The sequence below is a fragment of the Paralichthys olivaceus genome, chromosome 15, assembly GCF_024713975.1.
Source record: "Paralichthys olivaceus isolate ysfri-2021 chromosome 15, ASM2471397v2, whole genome shotgun sequence".
Taxonomy (NCBI): domain Eukaryota; kingdom Metazoa; phylum Chordata; class Actinopteri; order Pleuronectiformes; family Paralichthyidae; genus Paralichthys; species Paralichthys olivaceus.
Genome location: NC_091107.1, coordinates 6,225,258 through 6,238,634, shown reverse-complemented (window position 1 = coordinate 6,238,634; position 13,377 = coordinate 6,225,258). Strand labels below are relative to the sequence as shown.

General features: G+C 42.4%; 1 protein-coding gene across 1 annotated transcript in view; it reads right to left on the bottom strand.

Annotated features, from left to right (window-relative positions):
• Positions 1-7,296, bottom strand: part of LOC109635755 (reticulon-4 receptor-like 1) — a 77,911-nt gene extending 70,615 nt beyond the window's left edge. The window contains exon 1 of the mRNA XM_020097112.2: positions 6,438-7,296. Coding sequence (XP_019952671.1) covers positions 6,438-6,450 — 13 coding nt within the window. The 5' untranslated portion in view covers positions 6,451-7,296. The remainder of the gene's footprint in view (positions 1-6,437) is intronic.
• Positions 7,297-13,377: the final 6,081 nt, after the last annotated feature.

Here is a 13,377-nt window from a genome sequence, read left to right as displayed (position 1 = left end):
TTCTTTTTTAAATGAGGTAAAAGCATCAATATGAATATGACGTTGGTGCATTAAGTTCCCAGATGGCATATTTCTGGGCACAGTGGAAAAAAAGAGGTTTACAATTAAAAATGATGATGAGAATGTTTCACACATGTTGGATCTATTTCTTTGCAAACCTAAGTTGTGTAGAGAAGGTGCTCACTAATCAGTGTTGCAGCTTAAACATGTGACTCAACATAGATTTTTTTAAAACTTGTATATATATACACATATACAAGACAGCCTATAACCTGTTATTCAGTAAACTTTTTAGGTGTATTTACACACACACTCAATATCAGCTACAGTCTACTCCATCCTCGTTAGCCTTTTTTCATCAGCTTGTCTCTGTCTCAAACTTTCTCCCTGACTTCACTGTCTTTCTGCTTGTCTGCATCAACATCTGTTCCAGCTCTGAGGTTTATAACAATTCCTCAGACACACACAGACACACACGCAGCTCTATGTGTTGCCAAGTGGACCTGCAATCAGAGGCCTCCACAGGGCCCCTGATAGGGAGTAATATCTCATCTGCCGCGTGTGCAGCCGACTCTCTAGGTGAACCGCAGAGATTCATAAGCAAATTACTGCAACGTATTTACAAAGGCTTCAGCAGCGACTTCACTGCAGCGGCCAAGTAGTGTGAGCCTAATTAAAGAGAGATGAGGCATAAACCATTCCCACTTTGTTCACACCAAAACCAGAAAAAGAGGCAAGCACAGAAAAATGAACAATGTAAAAATAATATTAGAATAATATTGACTTTGCTGCGGCGGGCTCTGTTAAGTTTCACTTTATGACCTCGAGAAAAATTTTGAAAGTGCAAGAAAGTTGGAATAAAACACAGCAGGGCCATTCTCTCCGCAGCATAATTTGTAGCACTTGCTGTTTGTGTATTTAGCATCAAAACGATCCCTGCTCATTAAGTGTTTCTCTTTTTTTGCATTGCGTTTGTGTGAGTTCACCGGTTTACAAGCTCGGAGCTTGTGAAACATCAGTGCCTCTGATTATTTTAACGTGTTTAGACACAGTGCATCGATAACGAATGCTGCACAAGGTCCAGAAAATTGTGCAACTTGACGATGAAATAGAATTCAGCAGGCGGACCGTGGCGAGCTCAGAGGCAGCAGAAGAAAGAAGGAGTCTATGAGTGACCTTGAGATCAGGCAGCGGGAGCGGCTGCAGAGGTCATTGATATGCACAGCCATCGCACGGACGCCCACTGTGTGTGGCGGTGTGTGTGCTGATGCGTTTCATCCTGTTCTCTGCTGTGACTTGCATCAGAGATGTAATTGATTACCATATGAATTCAATTCCGGTCATCAAATCCCAGGGTGATTTAGCTCTCTAATATGATACAGCTACAGAATCTGCATGAAACACCACATTCCCTAAATAGAGTCCCTGTGCCTGATCTCTGAAATCTGTCCACTGCCACAGGACGTCAGTGCAGCAAGAGGAAATTTGGATCAATCTCAGCACTCAATTACCCACCATTTGGTGCTCTGCGACCCGAATAAACATTTTGTCACTAATCCATATGTTATTATCATCCACCGAGGCTTTCATAGATGCCAGTAAACACACAGTCACACAAAAAGAGTTACAGCAACCTCTAATTGTTTGTTGACTTGGCGACGGCCTGCAGGCGAAGCAAATGTGCCAATGCAATAATAACAGTGACACTAAAAATGTCTTATTCATTTTCTCCAATGACGTTTCAGAAAATCCTTATGAAAACAGTTTCAACCACACTGACCAGCGACGAGATGAATCGTGACCACGAAACATTTGATCATGTGAACATTTGATGAAAAAAAGAAAAAGGCAAAAGAAGATTATTATTTTAACAGTGAAATAACCTCACATCCCATAAACCATTGTAACATAACGCTGAACCATCCGGTTGTATAGCTGACGTGATTTTCGCAGTTGCATTAAACATTTCCATGGTAACAGCGAGCTCCACCAATCAGAGACGAAGCTATTACACCTGAGGGATGTGAGTGAGTGTGCTGTTTGTCCTTTTTCTTAAAATCGGTTGATATCATACAGACTTGTGGCTTCTGTAGGAGCAGAAAAGATTGTTTGACAATCTCATATCTGTGATAAATCGACCTCAGATCATGGTTGAGCGCTACATTCACATCAGAGAGAGGAAGGATGTGACAGTTTTCATCTGATGGCTGTGTACGTTTTTTAAAAACATCCATCCTCTGACAAAGCAGTTTTGGAGATGATAAATCATTTCAACCTAATTAGCATGAATAAGTTATTACTCTGAACTACGCTGGTCAACATTTCTGCATGAACATACAGTTCCTCAGTGTTTGGATTGAATGAGGACAGAGTTCTGGTTTGTTTAAGCTCAAATTGAGCAAGAACTCAGTAACAGTGGTGGGGAGTTTCTTAATCAGGCCAGACTTTATTCACATTCAGGCCCCGAGAAAGCCAGGGGCCCTGGAGCGAGGTTGATGCTTCAGTCTGAATGAACAGTGGCTTGCAATTTCACCATCATATATTGATATTGATCAGTGAATTTCAGTACAGAGCTGAAGTTCGTTATAGATTAGCATGGCTGAAGGTGATACCACAGAACATTTCACCACTTCAGAAACGGGAATTTCCATGGATTACAGTAGAATCGCTGGAGGAACGCAGAGCGACGGCGAGGGGATAAACCATAGGAAGACGTAATGATAAGAAAAAGAGACCGTTTGGGTTCCCAACAGAAGAAGTAGTAATAATTAACGTGTTAACACATATTTCATGACGTTATTCCCCAAATAATAAACAATTTTAACACACAACTGAGCTGCTCTCGTCCTCATGACATGTGCAGATGGGAGGATGGAGGAGGGAGAGACGGGAGGTAAAGTGAGGCAGAAGGGACCGGAACGTCAAAACTCATTCTCTGAGACATGATAAACATATTTTCGGGTTCAGTGTGACTTGCACTTCCTGAGGACATCATTATCTCTGATGTACGTTGTGAATAAATCTGCTTTGAAATCGCAGAGAAAAAAACTAATCTCCTTTATAACTTGACAGAAGCTCCCTGACACTTGTCACAGTTTTCAGTTGTCAAAATAACTTAATTATAATTTTTCCTGGTTTGGCTAAACTGCAATCAGGAATGAACAAAAGATAATTGAGTATAAAATAAGCTAAAGAAATGTGACTGGCACAGGGCAGTGATTCTCAAACCTTTACACGTCGAGTTGCCCCACACTGACACAGGTTGGGATGCTCAAGATTTTTGGCTTTGAGATGTTTTATTACAGAAATGTAAAGAATCTGGGCCAAATCAGATCTGAATGAGCATAACCCATATATCTGAGAACTGTTGCTATTGAAAATTCAACATCAATAATTAAAAAATATGAATAATTAATGTTTGATCTGTTGCAGAAAGTAAAGCTGCAACAGCTACTCAATTCATTTGCAGCCCTAATGACAATAAGTTTATAATTTTTCAAAATGTCAAAATGCTGATTCCAGCTTCCAGCCTGTGATCATTTTCTCTATTGAAGAAGTGAGAATCTCTGGGTTTCAGACTCGTGGTCCGACAAGCAGCAAGATGAGTTTTCAACTTTGGGCTCTAGGAATTATAGGCCAATTATTTGCCCATTGATTCCCATTATAAGTGATATATTCAAAATGTTCTTATATATTTTTCTTATAAACAAATTGATTGGTGGTTTAAATATGAGCCATACGAGCAAATACGATTGACAAATTGTTAGTTACAACCCTGGGTGGATGCTATTAATAACAAGAAGACCATTCGTTTGTGTTGTTCTCCACAGCAGAACTTTAGTTTCACAGTGTCAGTGTTTATGTGACCGTAAAAAATCTGGAGATAAATAAAGACAAGTGAAAAGTTGGGAGACAGAGGCAAAGTCAAGGAAGGGAAACAAATCCAGCTTCAAACAAGCTGGAAAACAAAGCTCCGGCAGCAACCCAAAGCAGCCAGCGAGCAGCCAATCAGCCTGCCAGCTCCTCTCTCCTCTCTGACGGAAGCTGGCAGCAGGAACTGGCCAAGCAGAGAGATAGAGAGAGAGAAGGAGAGACGGACAAGGAGGGAAAGAGAGAGGGAGTTTTCATTACACAGAAACACTTATCCTCCTTCTCTGCTCCCTCTCTCCTTTGTTTTATCCCATCACAGAGAGATAGTGTGGGTAAAGGTGACAGGCGTAGATAACTGTATCTCGGGCAGACTGCACAATTACTCTGAATTTTAGTATTGCTGCTGACAGTCACATACAGTACTTGTAGGAGGGTATAGAAAGCAGCGCTGTGTGTGTCTGTGTATGTGTGTGTCTACGTGGGTGGGTGCGGTGCTCTCCATCTGAAATTACAGGAAGATTAAAATTAAAGCTTGTCTCCCTCCAGCCAGCGAGTTCTCTTTGTCTCTTCTCCGGCTCTGTCATACAGTGACGGCACTAATCAGCCCTCTGTCAAGCCCATTAGGTCCCCAGCCTTAATGAGGAGGTGGCCCAGCTTGTGCCCCGACTTCAGCCGACCAAGTGAGCTAATAGATAATGATGTGCATGCACGTGTGCACATTGTTTCCCTCCTCCACGTTGCGGGGCTGCATTGAAATGACAAATGACAATCTTCCATACGTCTCTATTAAAAACTGTTTTTTTTTAAAATATTTTGTTCTCAGGAATCAGCTGTGCACGACACTCATCACAAAAAACAGCACTTGACAATCTGCCTTTCACTGGGGCCCCTCTGTATTTATATATTTTCATGTGGGGGTGGGGGGGATTGGCAGATGAGTCACTACTTCACAAATAGACTACTTCTTTTTGAAATGTGTGTATGTGTGTGTGTGTGTGTGTATGTGAGTGTGTGAATGTGTGTGTGGACTTGTACAGATATCTTTGTCAGGACCGTTTTTTTAATTAACCGAGGACATTTTGGAAGGCGTTCAATTTTTAAATGGACTTTTTAAGGTAAATATTTAGCTGATGGTTAGGGTTAGATTAGGTTAGGTAAGGTTAGTTGTGATGGTTAAGGTCAGAGGCTCAGGAAAGTATTATGCCAATGAGTGTCCTCACTAAAGGCTGCTGCACGCTGAAGGATAATTGGGCTGATTTTAGACCTGATATGCCACATCTGACAATCACAGGGGCGTTCCCGACCGGAGGTCAGTCGGGTGTCCATTATCTGCCCAAATCCTCCAAAGTGTGTTGGGTTTACAAAAATAATCTTAATGCTACAGATTGAGTCAGAGCCTCCCCCATCTCGAAACTGATAATCGGCTCTGACAGAAACCCACAAGAGCCAATGAGAGAGGGCTGACCGGGAATCTTCACCAACCAGATGTTGTGTTCTTGTACAGCTAAAAACAATACAACTCACCAGCAGCTCACAAAGCAGAAGATAGAGGTACAATGTTGTGTGTGTGTGTGTGTGTGTGTGTGTTGTTTCATACTTTGCATCATCATTTCAACTAAAACTGAGCTGTCTGTGTGTGTGTGTGTGTTTTAAATGGAACACTGTGGCTTTTTAGTTTCTGTCAACGGTTCTGTTTAACTGGACCCACACATACACACGTGCATGTTAATGTGAGCATGCGTGCTCGTGCAGAAAGACAGGAGACTGTGTGTGCGTTTGTGTGTGTGTCTGCGCGCGTTTGTGTTTGGAGCTTCCCCACCAGCACATTCACAGGCAAGGTCATTGTGGTTACAAAAAAAAAACACACACTAAACGGCGCGTGTGAGCGTAAACAGCCAGGTGTTGGGCGCATGCACGTTAGTTTTCATTCTCTCTGGTGTGCACCCAGTGGGAGAGCCACACTCCTGTGGGTGCGCACACAAGTCAAACACCCTGCTGTTGTTTGGCTGCGCGCCTCATTGTGTCACGCCAATTTAACCACACACAAGCACCCGAACCACGAATGCGCACTCGGAGAAAAAGAAGTGCGCAAACGGATGAAACTTTTATGACAAATGGCAAAATCGTGAACTTTTTTTCTTTTCTTTGTCTCCTTTATTTCCTCATCCTCACGCACTCTCTCTTACACTCTCACGCACGCACCCTCGCACGCGCAGAGGCGGCACCACGCAGCCACCCCTCGTGCAGCCAAGTCCTCCAAACTGCAGTGCGGCAGCGCGCTTCGCTATTTTAAGAATCATTTTTGCATGAAGTGGATAAATATTTAATTCTGTGCTCTCCGGTCCCGGCCGACGGAGCTGAGAAGTTGTTGGTGGCAGCGCAGACACACACGCACACTCACACACGCACGCTCCTCCTCATCGTGTGCGACTCCGTTTAGTGCAAAATCATCATAGGAAATAAAGAGGAATTTGCACTAACACGCATGCACACACACGCACACACACACACACACACACACACACTTTACGCAGCAGCAGCAGCAGAAACAAGCGCGCCTCTCTTACCTCTGCTGAACATGTTGGCAGCGGCTGGTTGGACCGTCTACTGGTGTCGGTGCTGGAGTAGCATCCTTGAGAAAGAGTCCAGTCCTCTGCTGCTGCTGCTGTTGAGTGAATTGTTAGTTTGATTCCCTGTGACCGCAGTCTGTGCCCCGGTCTCCTCGGTGCGTCTTGTTTGTAGCAGGTGAAGATGGTTGGAGGAGGAGGAGGAAGAGGAGGAGGAGGAGGAAGAAGAGGAGGGATGAAAGCAGCAGATCTGTACAAGCGAAGTTGTCTCGTCCGCAGTTTTTTTTTTTTTTTAGAGGTGGAGAGAAAAAGCTTGTCCTCCCTCAACTCACCGCCATCTCATCTGTTCTTCAGGAACCACTGACTTTATCTGAGAGGATGGATCCTGTCCAGAGCAGCTGAGAAAGCAAAAAGAAGCAGAGGAAAGTTCCTTCTTATGTCTTCATCGTCCTGCTCCTGTCGGTTTGTCAGGTGTAGAGTCTAAAACGCTGTGAGTGTGTGAGTGAGTCCACTGTCTCTGTTACTGGAGAGCTCCGAGGCAGCAGCTTCAATCCCCCTCCCACAGCTAGATGTGACTGATGAGAGCCAGAGCATCTCTCTTTCTCTCTCTCTCTCTCTCTCTCTCTCTCTGTTTCTCTCTCTCTCTGTTTCTCTCTCTCTCTCCCTCCCTCCCTCCCTCTCCTTCTCTCTCAAGATAAGCTTTATTGGCATGACAGGGGAAAAACCATGTTGATGAAGCAGTTACGTTCCCATGTTACAATTCTTATGTTCAAATCTCGATGCACTTTCTCATTTATCGCCCTATATTCATTTTGTTTTTTTGCTTTATGGGCGTCAATGGTGCATAGTCACCACAGTTTATTGTATTTATTTGCTCGCTCTATTCTTCTGATCCCTCCCCGTCTCTCTCTGCCACGGTGGTGACACAATCAAATTGAGAACAGCGTTGCCAAAGCATGTTGCTCGAGATTAACGATGAAATGTAATGATTTGAAAGGAAGTCGACAACATGAACAACATGCAGCGGGCTGTTCTGATGTGGACGTAATGTTGTGGTGGAAATTTTGAAGGAATAAACGATGTGAAAATAAAAAAAAGATGATCATGACCTTGTGGGCGATGTGCTCTAGCATTCAAGTGGTTAAGAACAATAGGAATATTGGTGCTAACATTATCACTTATTATCATTTTCTGCATCGAAACCACTCAGTGTAACAATTTAGCGAACTTGGAGTCAGGTAACGTAATACAGGAAATGCTAATGCGAAGATTTTACACAATTCTGAGGTCCAAGGTCACGAATACAACAAAGGGGCAGCATTCATGTTGACTCTTCTTGTGAAGATTGTCAACATGACCCAGTTTGAAGGGACATTTTGATTTACTTTGCAAATTGAAGTGGCAATAGACACATTTTACAGCCAAGTGGCAAAGACTGGCTCGATCATGTTCTCTGTTTACACTATGAATTGGACAATGAGTCATTGAAGTTTATTTCTTGGTGCTGATGTAATCAACGTGTTCACTAACCAGTTATTCAACAGAAAAAATAACACCTAAATATCAGTCAAGTCCCAGAGGCCTCTTTTTAGCTGGAGAAGCCATCAGGACTATTTTGACGAATGTACTAGCTGACCAGTGGACTCTGATAAAATCCATAAAGTTTTTACCATCCCATTCGGTTGGCGCAGTGTGAATGATTGAGACCACCAGACGAACAGTAAATTACTGATGGAGCTGTTAAAAACTGTAAATAATAATTTATTTTTTACGTTAGACATGTGTAAAAAGACCAAAATTGAAAACTGTAAGTGGACTTGGACTTGTGCGTGGCTCCCTGGGTGTCTGCCCCGGGCTTGGTACACCCTGCGGTGATGAAGGTAATGATCTCAGTCCCGCAGTAGGCATCACACGGCCGCGGTAATGCGGTTACTGTCACAGCCCTACCTGTGGCAAATGATTAAAGCATACACCTCATTTCAAGATTTAGAGTTCCTTCAGTAGCACAACATTTTCAATAATGGGTAAATGGACTTTTCTTGTTGGCATCTGAGCCGGCTTGGAGTTTGCCAAACAGGATTTAAGGACTGGGAGGATGAGGATAAAGATTCTCTCATCAGATGAGACAAATTTAATTCTTCAGGCAGAGCATCAAGCATTTTGTCCGGTGAACACCAGGCACTGCTCATCTCCTGGCTGATACTGTTCCTCTGGTGAAGCATGGTGGTGGCAGCAACATGCTTTGGAGTTGATTGTGAGTTGTAGGGACACTGGTCAGAGTGAAGGGAAGAAAGAATGCAGCCAAATACCCCAAAAAAAAACAACCTCCAACTGGGGTGATGGTTCACGTTACAGCATTAGGACAAGACAAAAGCAAACAGTCCAGCCTGTCCTTGAGTGACCCTGCCAAAGCCCCGATTCAACCCCCAGAGAACATCTGTAGTGAGACCTGAAAACCCCACAGAAGCTTCTCATCCAGTCCGACTGAGCCTTAGAGGATCTGCCGGGGAGAAAGGGATAAACTGCCCAAATCTAGGTGTGCAAAGCTTGTAAAGATTCACCCAAGAAGACACCGAAGCTGTAATTGCTGCCAAATGTGGGTTTTACAAAGTGCTGAATTAGAGATATGCAATTTTTAATCAATTTAAAACAAAATCCACAACACAGCATAGTATGCAAAAAGTGAAGGGGTCACCTGAAGGTTAGACGTTCTGCGTATTTCTTCAACCGATGCCCCTGATGTATTTGTTCGTTCTTTGCCACTTTCCCCAAATGAATATAATGTTATTAGTTTGTTATCTGTTGTTAAGTTGTTTTCCTGTCGACAAACTTTTTGGTTATGAAAGGTGAAAGTTTCTATTTCCAGAACTGACAGTGTTTTGATGAGTTACCAGGATTGTTTGTGTCCACATGTCTTGGCCAAGTTGTTTTTCCCTGAATTGACTTCTTTGTCAGTTTTTGGTCACTCATGGTGTCCAGATGGTCTTGTCACTGCCACTCTGTGTTGTGTGTTCAGCACTGAAGTTGATTCTGACTTTTTGCAGTCCAATGGCTGATACACTTTTCTTTTTATCTCTGGCTCTAATCTGTTCACTCAGATTCAGTGTTCTCTCAGTGTGTCATATCCACTATGTTTCCTATGTTTTTCTCCAGTTGTAATATCTGACTTTCAATTTGTTGAACTCACTAACAAAACAAATACCCACAGATAATGTAAATCTGAATAGTGTCGACACATTGCATGTGTATCCGTGTGTATTTTACAGAACAGTATAGTATAATGGAAAACTAATGTGTGGATGAGAACAATAACAGCTTTCGTGTGTTTCTGAAATTGTTTTTCATTTGATTATGTCATGTGTTGATATATTTAGCTGTCTCCAGGGAGGTTTTCTCTACCGAGAGCGTTGTATTTTGATTTGGTCAGAGGAGATATAATTCTCATCAGATCTAATTTTGATTTTTTGTCAACAATCTTGAGGGCGTCCTGCATTCTCTCTGCTGCCAGGTTCGTCTTTGTGTTGTCCAGTTTTCATACCTCCTGTCTGCCTCCTCTGTGTGTGTGAGTGTGTGCATGTGCGTGTGTGTGTGTGTGTGTGTGTGTGCCGAGAGAAAATCTCACTGGTGGTCACTACCTGTGATGATTGTCCCCTCGACTGATACAATCTGTATCTTCAATGCCTAAAAGCAATCTCCCAATCTCTTATTAACTTTCTCTCGTATAATTGAACACACGCACACACACACACACGCACACGCACACACACACACACACACAAAGCTTGTGTCTGTGCTTAGTCATCTAATATCTTATCCATCACCATAGATTGTATATATGGATGAACTGGATTGTAATATAGTTCTCAAAAGTCTGCAAATCCAATATTTTTTTTCCAAATATGGATTCTGTCATTCTGGGTTGTTCTTATCACAACGATGTTTTCACCCAAACATCATTGTGATTGACAGCTTAGACTGACTTGTGATTAGTTGAGTGTGTATCGGCAGGACTCTGATACTGCAGCTCCACCCCATGGTTGCTGCTGTGCAGAAAAAAAAGCTCAAGATGGCGGCCTCCAGATATGGGATGTTTTGGCTTCAGCTCTGCACAGAGGGAGGAAGATATGTCGTCCATCTTTATATACACTTAGGATTCTAGTACCTTCATATTAACTCTGCTCTGTGAACATATTAGTCTCCAGGTATAAATATCTGGCTTTTCAGCTGCTTATTTCTCTGCTGTGTTCACCAGCCAGTGTCTCACATCCTCTGTTGTCTGGCTTTGGGCAGATAAGTTATCTTCTCGCTGTGAGTGGTAACAAAGTGACCTCGTTGGACATCGCACACAGGAATTAGATCTATTGTCAATATAAAACCATTGATTAGTGCAGCTTTAAAGCACTATCTCCTTGCAGGTCTGAGCTAAAACAAACCCCAGTTTGCATGTAATCAATCAGATATTCACTGATCAACCTGGGCCTTGACCTTGATGTCTCCATGGTTTATCATCTTAGTAACACGGGAGGTACATGTCTAATAAACTGAAATTGAAATCAGTAAATTTTCTCACATTAAATACGTTATATAATTAACTGTTCTTCTGACCACAGGTCACGTACAGGTCACGTACAGGTCACATACAGGTCACATAAGGGTCACTCAGGCTGACATTTCACCCACTTCCCACTGTGGTTCACTTTCTATCTTCAGCATCGACTGTAACAACGCATCTGTTCAGTTCCCATCAGCCATAACCATAGCAACCAAGGCTACAGTACAGGCTCAAGAGATGAGACTATAGGCAGAAGGAGGTAAGCAGTCAAGTACTACTAGCACCTTGAAGTCTCATGGGGAGTTGGTTTCCTAAGTTTTCTCAACTTGGAAAACAAAATGAGTCATGCAAAACGTGAGGTAATATGTGTTCGACCTGATAATACATACCCACACATATAGATGTCACATGTTTCTACCCTGTGACATCTTCACACATGTATGAGACTGATGGTGATGAAGAAATCCTGTATTCAGACGTGTCGAGTGAAGTGTGCGTGGAATGTGAGCCTGTTCTGGTTAAATACAGAGTCGGCACAAGCAGGTGGCATTACACGTAGGAAGAGAGCTGAGCGTTACACCGTTCAGCTCTCTTTGAATGATCGAGCCTCAAGAAATGCTTCTGCTTAAGTCGTCAGTGCCCCGGAAACCTCTTTCATCCTGAGTTGACCAACTCACAGATCCATCACACACAACAGACAGCTGGAGGTTCAGGTTTGATCCAGTCAGTGAAGTGTGTATATTTTCCCCTCAGAAAGAATTGAAGTAATTATTGTGATCCTGTAATCAGGTTAAACCATCATCAGTTAGCCAAGGCCAAACAGTCCCCTTAAATTCAGTCAAGCTGCTCCAACCTTCACAAACTCAGAGATATCTGTTTCCCTGAATGTGCCTGATTTGTTTTTGTTAAGATCCATGAATTTATCCTCGGGAAATCAACGAAATTGTCAAAAGATGCCCTCATGAAAACATAACCTCCTTGACAGAGGTAATAATGTTCAACTTGACAGCTTGACTGTAGAGTCTTGTTCCAGGACATCTGCTGATATATCTCAAACTAGAAATGCTTCTCACGTAATTACATTAACAATGCACTGAATCAAAATTATGGAAAAAGTCTTTGCCCAACAAAACAATAAACTAAGACAAACAAAAGAGAACTTGATTACAGACCTTTACACTGAGGAGATCTTTTCACTTCCAATCAAATTATCAAAATCATCTCCATTGTTTCTTTATTGTAAAATTATCTCCTCATACGTTTTCTGTCTGTCTTTGAAGCCGCCCACAGAAAGTGTCCTCACTTACCCCGGCTGATCAGTCCTTCTGTCCTGGAGGTTGGCGGGAGCTCAGAGATTAAACATGGATTATTAAAGTTGATCTGGGAAGAGTTTGATGTTTGTCAACTCTGACACACACGTTCCTTCCCGAGTTAAAGATGTGTCAGAGCCTCACGCTCTCTTTTCTTTTCTCGCCCTCCTGCATTTCTCACTTTCTTTAAATATCTCTTTCAATTCATTTGTATTTCATCTGATTCCCTGAATCTCTCCTCCCCAATTCTCCTCTTCCACTTTCACAGACCTTTCTGGACTCAGAAATCACTTTTCTTTTTACAAAGACTTGAGCATTGTTGGTAGTAGCAGTTGGGTTTCTTTACTTAATATTCAATCATTAAAATTAGCTTCCTGCAGAGTGATTTGTCCGCAGTGGATGTGAAGTTTCCACAAACAGCATTATTATACATGAATATTACGTTTGAAAGACACTGTTGCAGATTGTGAAAATACATCTTCATTAAGTCGGAATGAACTGGCACTGGAGTAATATCTGCTCCTCAATGCGAGTCACGAGCATTAATTCCACTCTGAGATCTAAAAACGAACTCTTCAGCGGTGCTTGTACTAGTCCATCACAAAGAGCGGTGAAACAATTCTCCGACCAACAAAACATCATTGTCACGTAGAAAAAGAGAAAATCATACTGACAGATTTGCTGCTTTGGAGCACAACCGAGTTTTGCTTTGTTTTGGTGATGCAGAATGAGATGTTTTCACTTGATGACGATTAATCTGGAGTCCAGGTCAAGAGACCCTCGCTTTTTCATATTTGTTGAGGCAGAAATATCGCACACAAGTGGAGGAATATATCAAATTTTTGTCTAGTGCTGCAGTCAATTCTCCAGTGCTGCAGTCAATTCTCAAAACTCATTAAGCCCATGGCTCTGTTTGTTTTGTAGCTTTTCGTGATTTGTTGTCTCTTTGAACATTTTAGATTTAAAACTATTGTAAATGGCAGGTCACAGCGTCTGATGAATGTGTGAAGCAAAGATCCACATATTACATTTCTTCTTATCAAGCTGCAGTGAGACAAATATGATTGTATGAGCGGCC